The sequence below is a fragment of the Leptopilina heterotoma genome, unplaced genomic scaffold (assembly GCF_015476425.1).
Source record: "Leptopilina heterotoma isolate Lh14 unplaced genomic scaffold, ASM1547642v1 Lhet_9, whole genome shotgun sequence".
In the NCBI taxonomy this organism is placed as follows: Eukaryota; Metazoa; Arthropoda; class Insecta; order Hymenoptera; family Figitidae; genus Leptopilina; species Leptopilina heterotoma.
Genome location: NW_025111193.1, coordinates 768,291 through 780,319, shown reverse-complemented (window position 1 = coordinate 780,319; position 12,029 = coordinate 768,291). Strand labels below are relative to the sequence as shown.

The following is a 12,029-nucleotide window of genomic DNA, read 5'->3' as shown; positions in this document are numbered from 1 at the left end:
TTTTAAAAAAGGTCCATAAAGTCCGTAATTTGATTAAGAAAAGACGAAAAGTTCGTAAATTCTACGATATAATTTGGAGAATTTTAAAAAAATTACAAATGATTGCAGAAATTCAATTATTTTCAAAAGTAATAAAATTCTCCGCAGACATTCAATTATGTTCAAAAATTTTTTTAAATTCTCGTCAAAATTTCAATTATCTTTAGAAATAATTAAATTCTTCTCCGAAATTCAATTATTTTCATAACATTTTTATAAAATTCTTGGCAAAATTTCAATTATTTTCAAAAACTTTCCTCAATTCAATGATTTTCAATATTTACTATTTTAAAAAAATTGTCCAAAAGAATTTAATTATTTTTAAAAAAATTTCATAAAATTCTACGCAAACCTTTAATTATTTTCATAAAATAATAAAAATTTCACAGGAATTAAATTATTTACAAATTTTTTATAAATTTCTTCGCAATCATTCAATTATTTTCATTAATAAAATTTTTACAGGGATTCAATTATTTTCGTAAATAATAAAATTCTTTTTAGGAATTCAATTATTTTGATAAATAATAAAACTCATTGCAGAATTTCAATTATTTTTAATACAATTTTAATCAAATTCCTCAAAGAATGTAACTATTCTTAAAAATTTTATTAAAATTCGTCAATAGAATTCAATTATTTAAAAATTTATTGATAAAATTCTTTATGAGAATTTAATTTTAAGAAATAAGCAATTATTCTATTAATTGATTTTTTGTATTTAAATAATTGAATTCTAGTAGAATTTTCTAATAAAAATTGATTTAAAAATGTATTTCAGTTAAAATTTTAGATTACAATTGAATATTCAAAGTGAATTTTTAGAAATAGTTAGATTTTGAAAAGGTTTCAAATGAAAATCTTTGAAAATCTGAATTTTTCATATTTTTAACTAACAATTCTGTGGAATTAATTTTTTTGGAAAAGAAACAAATTTTGATAAAACTCTACGAAAACATTTAATTATTTTCATAAAATAATAAAAATTCCACAGGAATTCAATTATTTTCAAAAAATAATAAAATTCTTCGCATGAATTCAATTAAGTATTTTTAAAAGTTAATAAAATTCTTCGTAGGAATTCAATTATTTTCAAAAATTATTAATATTCTTACCAGGAATTCAAATATTTAAAAACTTTTCATAAAATTCTTCACAGAAATTGAATTATTTTCCAAAATTAATTGAGTTCTTTGCAGGAATTGAATTATTTTCAAAAAATAATTGACTTCTTTACAGGAATTGAATTATTTTCAAAACATAAAATTCTTGGCAGGAATTCAGTTATTTTTAATAATTAATAAACTTCTTCACAGAAATTCAATTATTTTCAATTAATTATTTAAAAACTTTTTAATAAAATTCTTTATGAGAATTTAATTTTTGAAACATTTAATTGTTCAATAAATTATTTATTTTTGTATTTAAATAATTGAATTCTAGTAGAATTTTATATTATAATCGAATATTAAAAGCATTAGAACGTGAATTGTTAGAAATAATTGAATTTTGAAAAGGTTTCAAATTAAAGTCTTTAATAATCAGAATTTTTCATATTTTTAACTATTAATACTGTGGAATTAATTTTTTTGAGAAAGTTTAATTGGGGATTTTTTTTTTTTGAAATTATTTCAAGTTTTTATTTTCTACTATATATTTAATTGAAGAATTTACGAATAATTGAAATTTTGTAAAATTGAATTGTAGGTATACAAATGAATTTGAAAATTCTCAAAGAACTTTTTCAAAAATTATTAAAAATAATGCATTTATAGAAGAATTTTAGTTAAAAACACGAAAAAAAATTTAATTTTGGAAAAGTTACAAATTATTGCAGAAATTCAATTATTTTCAAGGGTAATAATATTCTTCGCAAAAATTAAATTTGTATTAAAAAGAATAAAATTCTTCTTAGGGATTCAATTATTTAAAAAAAATAATAAAACTCATCGTAGAGTTTCAATTATTTTTAATACAATTTTAATGGAATTTCTCGAAAAATGTAATTATTCTTAAAATTTTTTTATTAAAATTCGTCGAAAGAATTCAATTATTTTTTAAAAATTTGTTGATAAAATTCTTTGTGGGAATTGAATTTTAAGAAACATTTAATTAATCAATAAATTATTTATTTTTATATTTCAATATTAATTGAATTCTATTAGAATTTTTTAATAAAATTTTATTTAATAATGAATTTTAGTTAAAATTTTAGGTAATAATTGAATATTAAAATCAATATAGCGTGAATATTTAGAAATAATTGAATTTTGGAATTAATTTTTTTGATAAAGTTTAGTTTAATTATTTTTATATTATTTTAAGTTTTTATTTTCTAATATATATTTAATTAAAGAATTTACGAATAATTGAAATTTCGTAAAATTGAATATTGTAAAGAAATGGATTTGAAAATTGTCAAAGAACTTTTTCAAAAATTATTAAAAATAATCGATTTAAAGAAGAATCTTAGTTAAAAATTCTTGAAAGTAATAATTGAATTGATAATGATTTTATAACTCAGTCATTAATTATTATAAAGCATGAAGAAACTATCACTCCGAGTTTAAGACTCGGAGTTATCGATATCTTCATGTTTTATAGTTATGAACAGTTTAATTTGTAGTTTTAAGTAAAATATTCTCTTATTTGACTCGAACTGGTTATATTTTTGTCAGTAATTGACCGTAAATGGTGCGTAATTTTTCTTTTATGGTCCGTAAAGTCCGTATTTTTAAATACTTTCACTGGTTCGAGCCCTGTCATCTTTATTTCTCTATTTTATTTTTTTTTCTTCATTTTCTTGATTTAATTTTGACAATTTTGACAGTGACATTGGAGAGAAATTGGCCCATAAATTACGCGAATTGGAGGAGGAGAAAATGCAGTTGGAACGTGAACGCGCCCTGGAAGCGGAGGAGCAACGACGTCAGGAAGAAATGCTACGTAAGAATGAGGAGAATATTCGCAAACAAGAGGAAATTGTTAGAAAACAACAGCAACAAGAGGAAATTGTACATCAAGAAGTTGCTCGAGCAGCGGAAGTGAAACGTTTAGAGGATGAAAGAATTGATAAGGAACTTCGTCTACAGACACAAGAGAAACTTAAAATTCAGACTGAAATTAATGACGAAAGTGAGAAGAAAATTTCAGAAAATCGCCGACAGGAGGAAATTATTGTCAGAAATGAAGTTCTTAAAATGAAACCCGAACAGAACAAGACATTAATCAATGCGATGGAGTTCGATAATCATGATGACGAGTTTTCAACAGGGGTGAGGAAATTTCGCTAATTATACAAAATGAAGAGTCAAAAAAATTTAATTTTTATTCAATTACAAAATATTTCAATATTTTCATTCACATTTTCTTTTAAATGAAAAATTATTGAATTTCAATATTAAATACTTCTCTTAATCCACATTCCACTTATTTCATCATGTTTCAAAAATCGAAAAAAGTATTATAATGGAAAAAAAAAATATAAATAAAAATAAAATTTTCAGGACGTGCTTCGAGTTGAGAGGGAACTGCTGCAACTCGAGCAGGAGGAACTTCAGCGGAAGCGAAATAATTTGGCGTATCAGGAGCAAAAACAACAGCAATTGGCACAGCAGCTTCAGGAGCAATGGAAATCGTTGCAGGATGTTGCTAACGGCTCGTCGAGAAATACCCAACAGTACAAACTTCAAACTCCATTAAATTACAGATCTTCGATGCCCAATCTTCAAATGCAAGAGGTGCAAAGAAGAAGACCGCCCCCGCCTCCAATTCCTCCGGCGAAACCCATAAGAATAGTTGAACAACGGCCCAGGGACGTTCCAATCAGGTAAAAATGATTTCAAGTTTTTTCAAACCAAAAGAATTAGGTAAAAAAAAATAATTGGAATGATTAGCATTTATTCTTGTTTGCAAACACAAATGCACTTTATTGCACTCGATTAAAAGGCTATTAGTTCAATATCACTTGAACACAAAGAAAAAAGAGTCTCGACAACAGGAAACTTTACACTGGTTTCCGCCGAGCCCATTTTTGCTTTATTCCAATCCAATGTCTTGCGTAACGAAAGTGAATAAAACGGAATTAAATCGATTTCAGTCGCTGGTTGAAGATTGCCGCTTTTACAATATATTTATTTACAATTACTGATGATTTTAAATTTTATTAATACTTATATTTTGCTGTATTTTTTGGAAATTGATCGATAAAATTATTTTCTTTGAACCAAATTTGATTGACAATTGAAAAGAATTTAAATTTCTTCTTTAATTTCATTTTGTTTTATTTTAATTTCCTTTTAATTTAATTTTGCTTTAATTTACTTTTGTTTTAATCTAATTTTGCTTTATTTTAATTTTGTTTTATTTTGATTTCGTTTTATTTGAATTTAATTTAATTTTATCCTGATTTCGTTTTATTTGAATTTAATTTTGTTTTATTTGAATTTAATTAATGGTGATAAATGTTATTCATCAGGAACAGTAGAATTCCATCGGCGGATTCGATTCCACAGCAAGTTGATGCGTCTATTCGTCACAGTGCTTCGGCAACGATGTTGGCAAATCATGGCGGTCAGCAAATGACGAGACAAACACTGCATGCATTGAGCGCAGTTCCTCGTTCGCGAATCGTTCAGGGCGATCAGTGGGTTCAGAGAAGAAAAAGCGATGTTCCACGTGCAGCCCAGGAATATAATTATCAACACTGGCTTATTCAAGTAAACACATTTTTTTTTAAATTAATTACACTAAACTTGAAATTACAAAAATTGCAATAAATAAATAAAATGACCCAATTGAACATTAAATTAGCATTACAAATTATAAATTTTTGCAATGATCTATTTAGATTTCGATATAATTTCTAAAAATTCCTTTTTTATTTATTAATTCTTATTTGTTTTTTTAATTTAAATGAAAGATCAAATATTCATATTGACTTATCTTTTTTATTTTTATTTCCAAGAAAATTAATTTGTTTTGTAATAATTTTTGTAATTTGTCATAATTTTTGCAGTTTATAATAAATTTTTGTAATTTGTAATTTTGTAATTCTAGATTGGGATTTATTATTAATTTTGTGATTTATTTTGATCGAATAGGAAGCGGAGCAGAGGAGAATTAATGAGAAAAATCAACGGTCACCAGTTCGAAAACCACAGCAACACGTCACAGGAACTTCTGTGCCATATAATACTTCACCGCCAAGGTCAGACAGCAAACCTCTACCAGATTCAATTATTCAAACACTTACGCAGAGAGTGCAAGCGAGGGCGCAGGAAAAGCCCATTCCACCTAGACGAAGGTAAATTCGAATCTTTTCTTTTCAATTGCATAATAATGTTGAATTAAAATTTTCATTCTTATTAATTAATAATTATTTTCTTAAATAATTCTAAAAATCATTTATTATTAATGCATTTTTATATTTTTCACCAAATTTAATTGTTTTTATATCATTTTGTTTGTATATTTTAATTATTGTTTTTACTGAAAGATTCTATTTGCTAACAACAATTTTGTTTGAAAAAATTTTAAATGTACAAAAGAAAGTCTCTTTCAAGTTTAATATTTTTTAAAACAATTTTTAATAATATTAAATGTAACTAAGAAATCCATCTACTAATATTATAAAATTTGGAATAATTATAATAAAATTCTATTCAATAATTCGTACATTTAATTTAATAAATAAAAAGTGAAAGAAATGAAGAATAAACGAAAAATTGTTTTTTCTTAGATTAGAGCAGCCAAGTCAGGAAATAATCCAAAAACAGTATGTAGTACAGCCGCAGAAAACGAATCAAACAACCAGTAGTGTCGAGTCACAGGAGAAGATGTTGAGCGTCTCTGGAAAGAAAAAGTGCTCCCATTGTGGAGACGAATTAGGTAAAGAACTTTCTATTTTTCCAATGTCTCCAATTTCCAATAAAATAATTTGCCAATTTGTTTCCTAACATTTTAAATAATTTTTCTTTTTAAATGTTTTCAATTTTAAAATGAACTGTATTGAAAATCATTGAATTCTTGCAAAGTATTTTATCAAAAAATTTGAAAATAATTATATTTTTTTGAAGAATTTTATTATTTATGAAAAATGAATTCTTGCGAAGAATTTTATTAACATTTTTGAAAATCCTATTTGTATTCTTCTAAAGAATTTCTTTGCATTTTTTTAAAATAATGGAGTTTTTTTAATAATTATAATTGAAAATTTGGAAAATAATTTAAATTTATGAAGAATTTCTTTCAAGTTTGTAAATTATTCGTATTTCTTAATAATTAAAATTAAACATTTGATTAATGAATTTTATTACAATTCTTCTTAAAACTTTATTACAATTTTAAAAAGAAAAATTTATTTCATTCAAGAAATTTTATTAAAACCATTAAAACATTGAGATTGAATTCTTTCAAAAAATTCCTTTAACTTTTTTAATATAATCGATTTTGTTAATAATTGTAATAATTTATAATTTTACTATTAAATTTTATTAAAATTATTGATAGAAAATTTAATTCTTTTCAAGACTTTCTTTAAGATTTTTCAAAATAATGACGTTTTCTTTAATAATTTTAATTAAAAATTTTGAAAATAATTGAATTAAATAAAGAATTTTTTACAACGTTTTAAAAAAATTGAGTCTGTCAATCATTATAATTAAAAATTTGATTATTGGATTTTATTAAAATTGTATTGAAAATCATTGAATTCCTGAGAAAAGAATTTTATTATTTATAAAAATAATTGAATTCTTGCGAAGAATTTTATTAAAATTTTTGAAAATCCTATTTAAATTCTTCTAAAGAATTTCTTTGAATTTTTTTAAAATAATTTTAATTGAAGATTTGAAAAAAAATTTTAATTTATGCAGAATTTCTTTCAAGTTTGTAAATTATTCGGATTTCTTAATAATTGAAATTAAATATTTGATTATTGAATTCTATTGAAATCTTAGGGAAATAATTGAGTTCTTCTCAAAACTTTATTCCAATTATTTAAAAAAAATTAATTCATTTAAGGAATTTTATTAAAATATTGAAAAGAATTAAATTTTTTGAAAAAATTTCTTTAATTTTTTTAATATAATCGATTTTGTTAATAATAATTGTAATAATTAGTAATTTTACTATTAAATTTTATTAAAATTATTGATAGAAAATTAAATTCTTTTCAAGACTTTCTTAAAGATTTTTAAAAATGTCGTTTTTTTAAATAATTTTAATTGAAAATTTTGAAAATAATTGAATTAAACAGAGAATTTTTTTACAACGTCTTAAAATAATTGAGTCTGTCAATAACTATAATTAAAAATTTTATTATTGGATTTTATTAAAATTGTATAGAAAACAATTGAATTTCTGAGAAAAGAATTTTATTATTTATAAAAATAATTGAATTCTTGTGAAATATTTTATTAAAAGTTTTTAAAAATAGGCAATTGAATGACTGCAAAGAATTTTTCTTTTATGAAAATAGTTGAATTCTTGCAAAGAATTTTTATTAAAATTTTTGAAAATAATAAACAACAATAATAAATCGATGGGTATTACGAAGAAAAACACTCTTAAAATTTCTTTGCAAGAAAACTAACAGTCCAAATTTTTAAATTAAAAAATTAAGTTTTAATTTTAAAAACTAATTAGATTATATTAAATTTTTATATAAAAAATATTACAACACGGAAGAGAAAATTCGAAAAAACTCTTTCATTTTTGCAGAAAACGTAAAATGAAAACTGTATTTTTGGTTATATTTTTTCGAGAGTATTTTTTTCGTCCTGAATCTCGATTGTGTTTATTTTCGTAACACCCATCGAAATTATGTAGTTAATAAGTGAATTTTAAAAAGTTTTAATTTGAAATTATTCAAAAAGGAAAATTTCGGGAAAAGCAAATTAATTTTTTGGTGGCAATCGTAATATTAGAGTAAAGTGTGACTAAAATAATAAAAATTAATTATAAAAAAACATTCGCTTTTTCCAGGCCGAGGAGCAGCGATGATAATTGAAAGTCTTCGGCTATTTTACCATATGGAATGCTTCAAATGTTGCGTCTGTCATGTTCGGTTGGGGGACGGTCTAATGGGAACTGACGTACGAGTTCGCAACCATAAACTCCACTGCCATAACTGCTACTCCAGTGATGACGGTACAAAAAATTTAAATTTAAATTAATCTGACTAGTTGAAGGTAACTATCGACTTTTCGGAATTTGAAAACAACATTTGGGATTACTATCCCAGGTGTTTTTTTTCTCATTTTTATTTTAAATTATCAAAAAATGTTAATATAGATTTTCTTCAATTTTTAGGTGTGAAATTCAGCTGCGTGTAAAAATAATTAGTAGCGAGCTAATTTATGGATCTAACTTGAATATAGCGAATCACGGCTATATTTTGTAAGTTGTAGTTAACCATTTAGTTACCTCGCCCTGGGAAATAAAAAGTGACAGAGCCTCGCAATGTGTAAATAAAAGAATAAAGAAATTAATTTTTTTTTTGCTCGTTTAACGAATTTCTTGGACGACCAAACAAATATCGGCAAATGCCCTCCTTTCATTAACATTATTATATACATTCTTTATCAATTGTAAATAGCTTGTATTTATGTAATTAGATTTTATAGTCTTTAAGGAGAATTCGTCACATAATTTTTTTTTAGTTCAATTAGATGAAATGGAAGTGATGTACATTTTTGTATGATATTTTGTGATATTTATAAGTTTTTTTTAGCTGAACGTAAAATGTTCAGTGAATGTTAATAGCTTTTTTAAATCTAAGGAGTAACATTTTCAATCAAAGTCTGTATTAATCAACAATTGTCGAGAATTTATCATTGTTACTCTTTTTTTTATTAGATAATTTTAAGTGCTGGTTATGTTGCACGTAATCTACAATTCGAAACCGTTTTATTTTTCTCTTTTTTCTTAACAGAGGCAATTTTTACTAATCGACTATTTTTTTCTTAATTCTTATCCTTTTTAACAAACTTCGAACCTGGAACCCTAGATTATAATCCTGTGTGAAATATTGTACGATACGTGTTTCGTGTTATCACAATGTCTAATTTTATATTAGCAATGAAAATAAATGTTTATTTTAGTCAAAAAAAAAAAATTGGTGTAGTTTTATTTCACTTGTCTTGGTGTTAATTTAAGGATTTAATTTTTTTCATAATTTCAGATTGAACAAAATTTTCTCGAGAGGAATTTAATTACAAAAGTCAAACAATTTTCCTTTTTATAAAGTGTTTATTATGACCCTGTGTCAATTTTACCAATGGAACATTTTAAAGATTGTGCATTCTGCTTGTGCTTAGGAATATAATTAATATACTTTTTTTTCAAGCTTGTAATACTCTTTCATCGATAATAATTATACATAATCTCTAAAATTGGAATGAATTTTTTTTTATCGTTAAATATCTTATTAAAATGTATTTAAAATCCATTGTTAATGTTTATGTAAATAATTTTCTGTACATTTCACAATTATAATTTTTTATATTCGTGTTTTTAAACAATGCAAAGCGAAATAATTTTTTTTATACAGATATTTCTTCTTTAATTTCTATAATATATAATATATATAATTTATATATAATAATTATATTACTATATTCTTGTAACATAAAAATCAATAATTCGTGAACATTGTTTTTTCGTCACTTTTTACACTAAAATAATTTCTTGTTGCGTAAGATAATGTTATCTATATAAGCTACTTCAAAGCATTCAATAGCCACACTCAAAGCTAATCAACATACAAAACAAATTGAAAACTCGATGAACATTCTCGGAAGGAATTCTCAGAGCGTAAGATAAGATTTCTCTTCTACTTTTTTTCTACAGTGAATAAAAATCGTTTATTTTTAATTTGAACAATAATTTTTCATTTGAGAAAAGAAATTAAAACAATTATTATAAATATTAACTATTATTGTTATAATTGTTTTAATCATTCAAATTTAATTAAAAATTGTATATCAATCGTTTTTTATTTATTTTTAAAAATTAAATTCATTGTAAATTTTTTATTTCTAAAAAAATTATTAAATTATTGTAAAATATGTTAAAAAATTAACTGAATTAAAAAAAAGTCTTGTCTCTATAAAATCGCGATGGTTTAAAATTTTTAGCATTTTTTAGATTTCCGCCAATCGTAAATCCAGCACTTCAGCATACTTTTCAATGTAGAACAACAATTTTCATTCTCTTGATTATCACTAATATAGTAATTGAACACACACTTTTAATAATCGTAATTTTAAGGCTTTAGATATTTAAAATTGTTTCATAGTTAAACTATTTATTTAAATTAATCATTCAAATTTAAAATTCTCATAAAAAGACATATTTTGAAAACTAAAAACACCATTAAAAATTTAATCACAAATTCGAAACAAATTTAAAACAAATTTTAACTTTTTTCTTATAATTTATCTATAATATAGAGAAAATGTTCCTAAAACTTCGACAGTTCGATTGAATGTCATTTTTTTACTTCATTTTATTTTATAAATTTTATAAATTATTTAGAAGTTATTAATAAAACTTATTTACAAGTTTTATCAGGGTTGCCACAAATATTTAATTTTATTTTTCACTGCCTTTTTCCTCATTTCCAGACAAAATTTTCAGTTTATCCCTGACCCTAAAGAATATTCTGATTCACTCTAAAAACTATTAGATACTCAAAAAATGTTCTGTTACATTTATTTACAAATTTCTTTAATTGTAAAATTATTCAAAAACATTAAAAACTTTTTTTAAAATAAATATTTAATCATTATTATTTTCCAGTAGGTATTAAAATTCTTCAAAACATTCAAATTCAAACCATTTTGAAATTCAACAACTTGTAATAATTTAAATTACCATAAAATTTTTCAAAAAAAATTAATTATTTACACAAATCCTAATAAAATCCTTCGCCAGAATTCAATTATTTTTACAAGTAGTAAAATTTCTCAAAAAAATTCAATTATTTAAAAAAATGTAATAAAATTCGTTGCAAGAATTCAATTATTTAAATTAAAAACTAATTAATACTGCGATGAGTTTTATTATTTATGAAAATAATTCAAATTTTCCCAAGAATTATAATAAAATTTTTCTAAAATAATTGAATTTCGGAGAAGAATTTTATTTTAATTTTTAAACATAATTGAATTTCTGCGAAGAATTTTATTACTTTTGAAAATAATTTAATTCTTCCCACGATTTTCTTGCAACGAATTTTATTCAAGTTTATAAAAATAATTGAATTTCGGTGAAGAATTTTAATATTTATAAAAATAATTGAATTCTTGAATACAACTTTGTTAAATTTTTTTTAAATAATTGAATTCTTGTGATGAATTTTATAAAAATCTTTTTAAATAAAATAGTACTTTTAACTAAAATTCTTCTATCAATCTAGAATTTATGAAAATTGTAAAAATTATTCATTAAATAATTTTTAAGTCATAATTTTATGATAGTTCTTGAAAAATTAAGTTATTTGAAAATAAATTACTGTAAGTTATAGAAAAAATTGAAGCTTTTGTATTAAAATTCGTCGTAATTTCATAGTTTACAAGGCAAACAAAAAAAACATCAAAATTCATAATTTTCTCATGAATTTTAAAAATTCATTTTTTTTCAGTACTTTTACTAAAAATCCCTGACTTTTTCCTGATTTCCCTGAATTCCCTGACTTGTAGCAACCCTGTTTATACAAAATTATTTTGTACGTAAAAAAATTAATTCTTAACTAAGTAAATGTTTAAACCATTTTTTTGTCTACTGATATTCAAAAATATTCAAATAGAAAAAAAATGTTCATTTGAACGTTCAAAGCATTAGGAAAATTAGATAAATAGAATAAAATGTCTAAAAATCATTCTATTAACTGAATAAGTAAAATTGCATTGAAAAAATTAAAAGAATGCAAAATTAATCTAAATTAATTAATTTTTCCGAATTTGAAATTTAGAAATTCTAGTCGA

The 12,029-nt window shown here is 22.7% G+C and overlaps 1 protein-coding gene across 3 annotated transcripts in view; it reads left to right on the top strand.

The window, feature by feature from the left end:
- The window catches only part of LOC122511726 (trichohyalin), a 193,626-nt gene extending 184,469 nt beyond the window's left edge, over nucleotides 1-9,157 (top strand). For all 3 annotated transcript variants that reach the window (XM_043627158.1, XM_043627159.1, XM_043627156.1), the window contains 7 exons: nucleotides 2,870-3,314; nucleotides 3,546-3,868; nucleotides 4,517-4,757; nucleotides 5,142-5,344; nucleotides 5,780-5,928; nucleotides 8,026-8,190; nucleotides 8,353-9,157. In XM_043627158.1, the coding sequence (XP_043483093.1) occupies nucleotides 2,870-3,314; nucleotides 3,546-3,868; nucleotides 4,517-4,757; nucleotides 5,142-5,344; nucleotides 5,780-5,928; nucleotides 8,026-8,190; nucleotides 8,353-8,375 (1,549 nt within the window). In that variant the 3' untranslated portion in view covers nucleotides 8,376-9,157. The remainder of the gene's footprint in view (nucleotides 1-2,869; nucleotides 3,315-3,545; nucleotides 3,869-4,516; nucleotides 4,758-5,141; nucleotides 5,345-5,779; nucleotides 5,929-8,025; nucleotides 8,191-8,352) is intronic.
- Nucleotides 9,158-12,029: the final 2,872 nt, after the last annotated feature.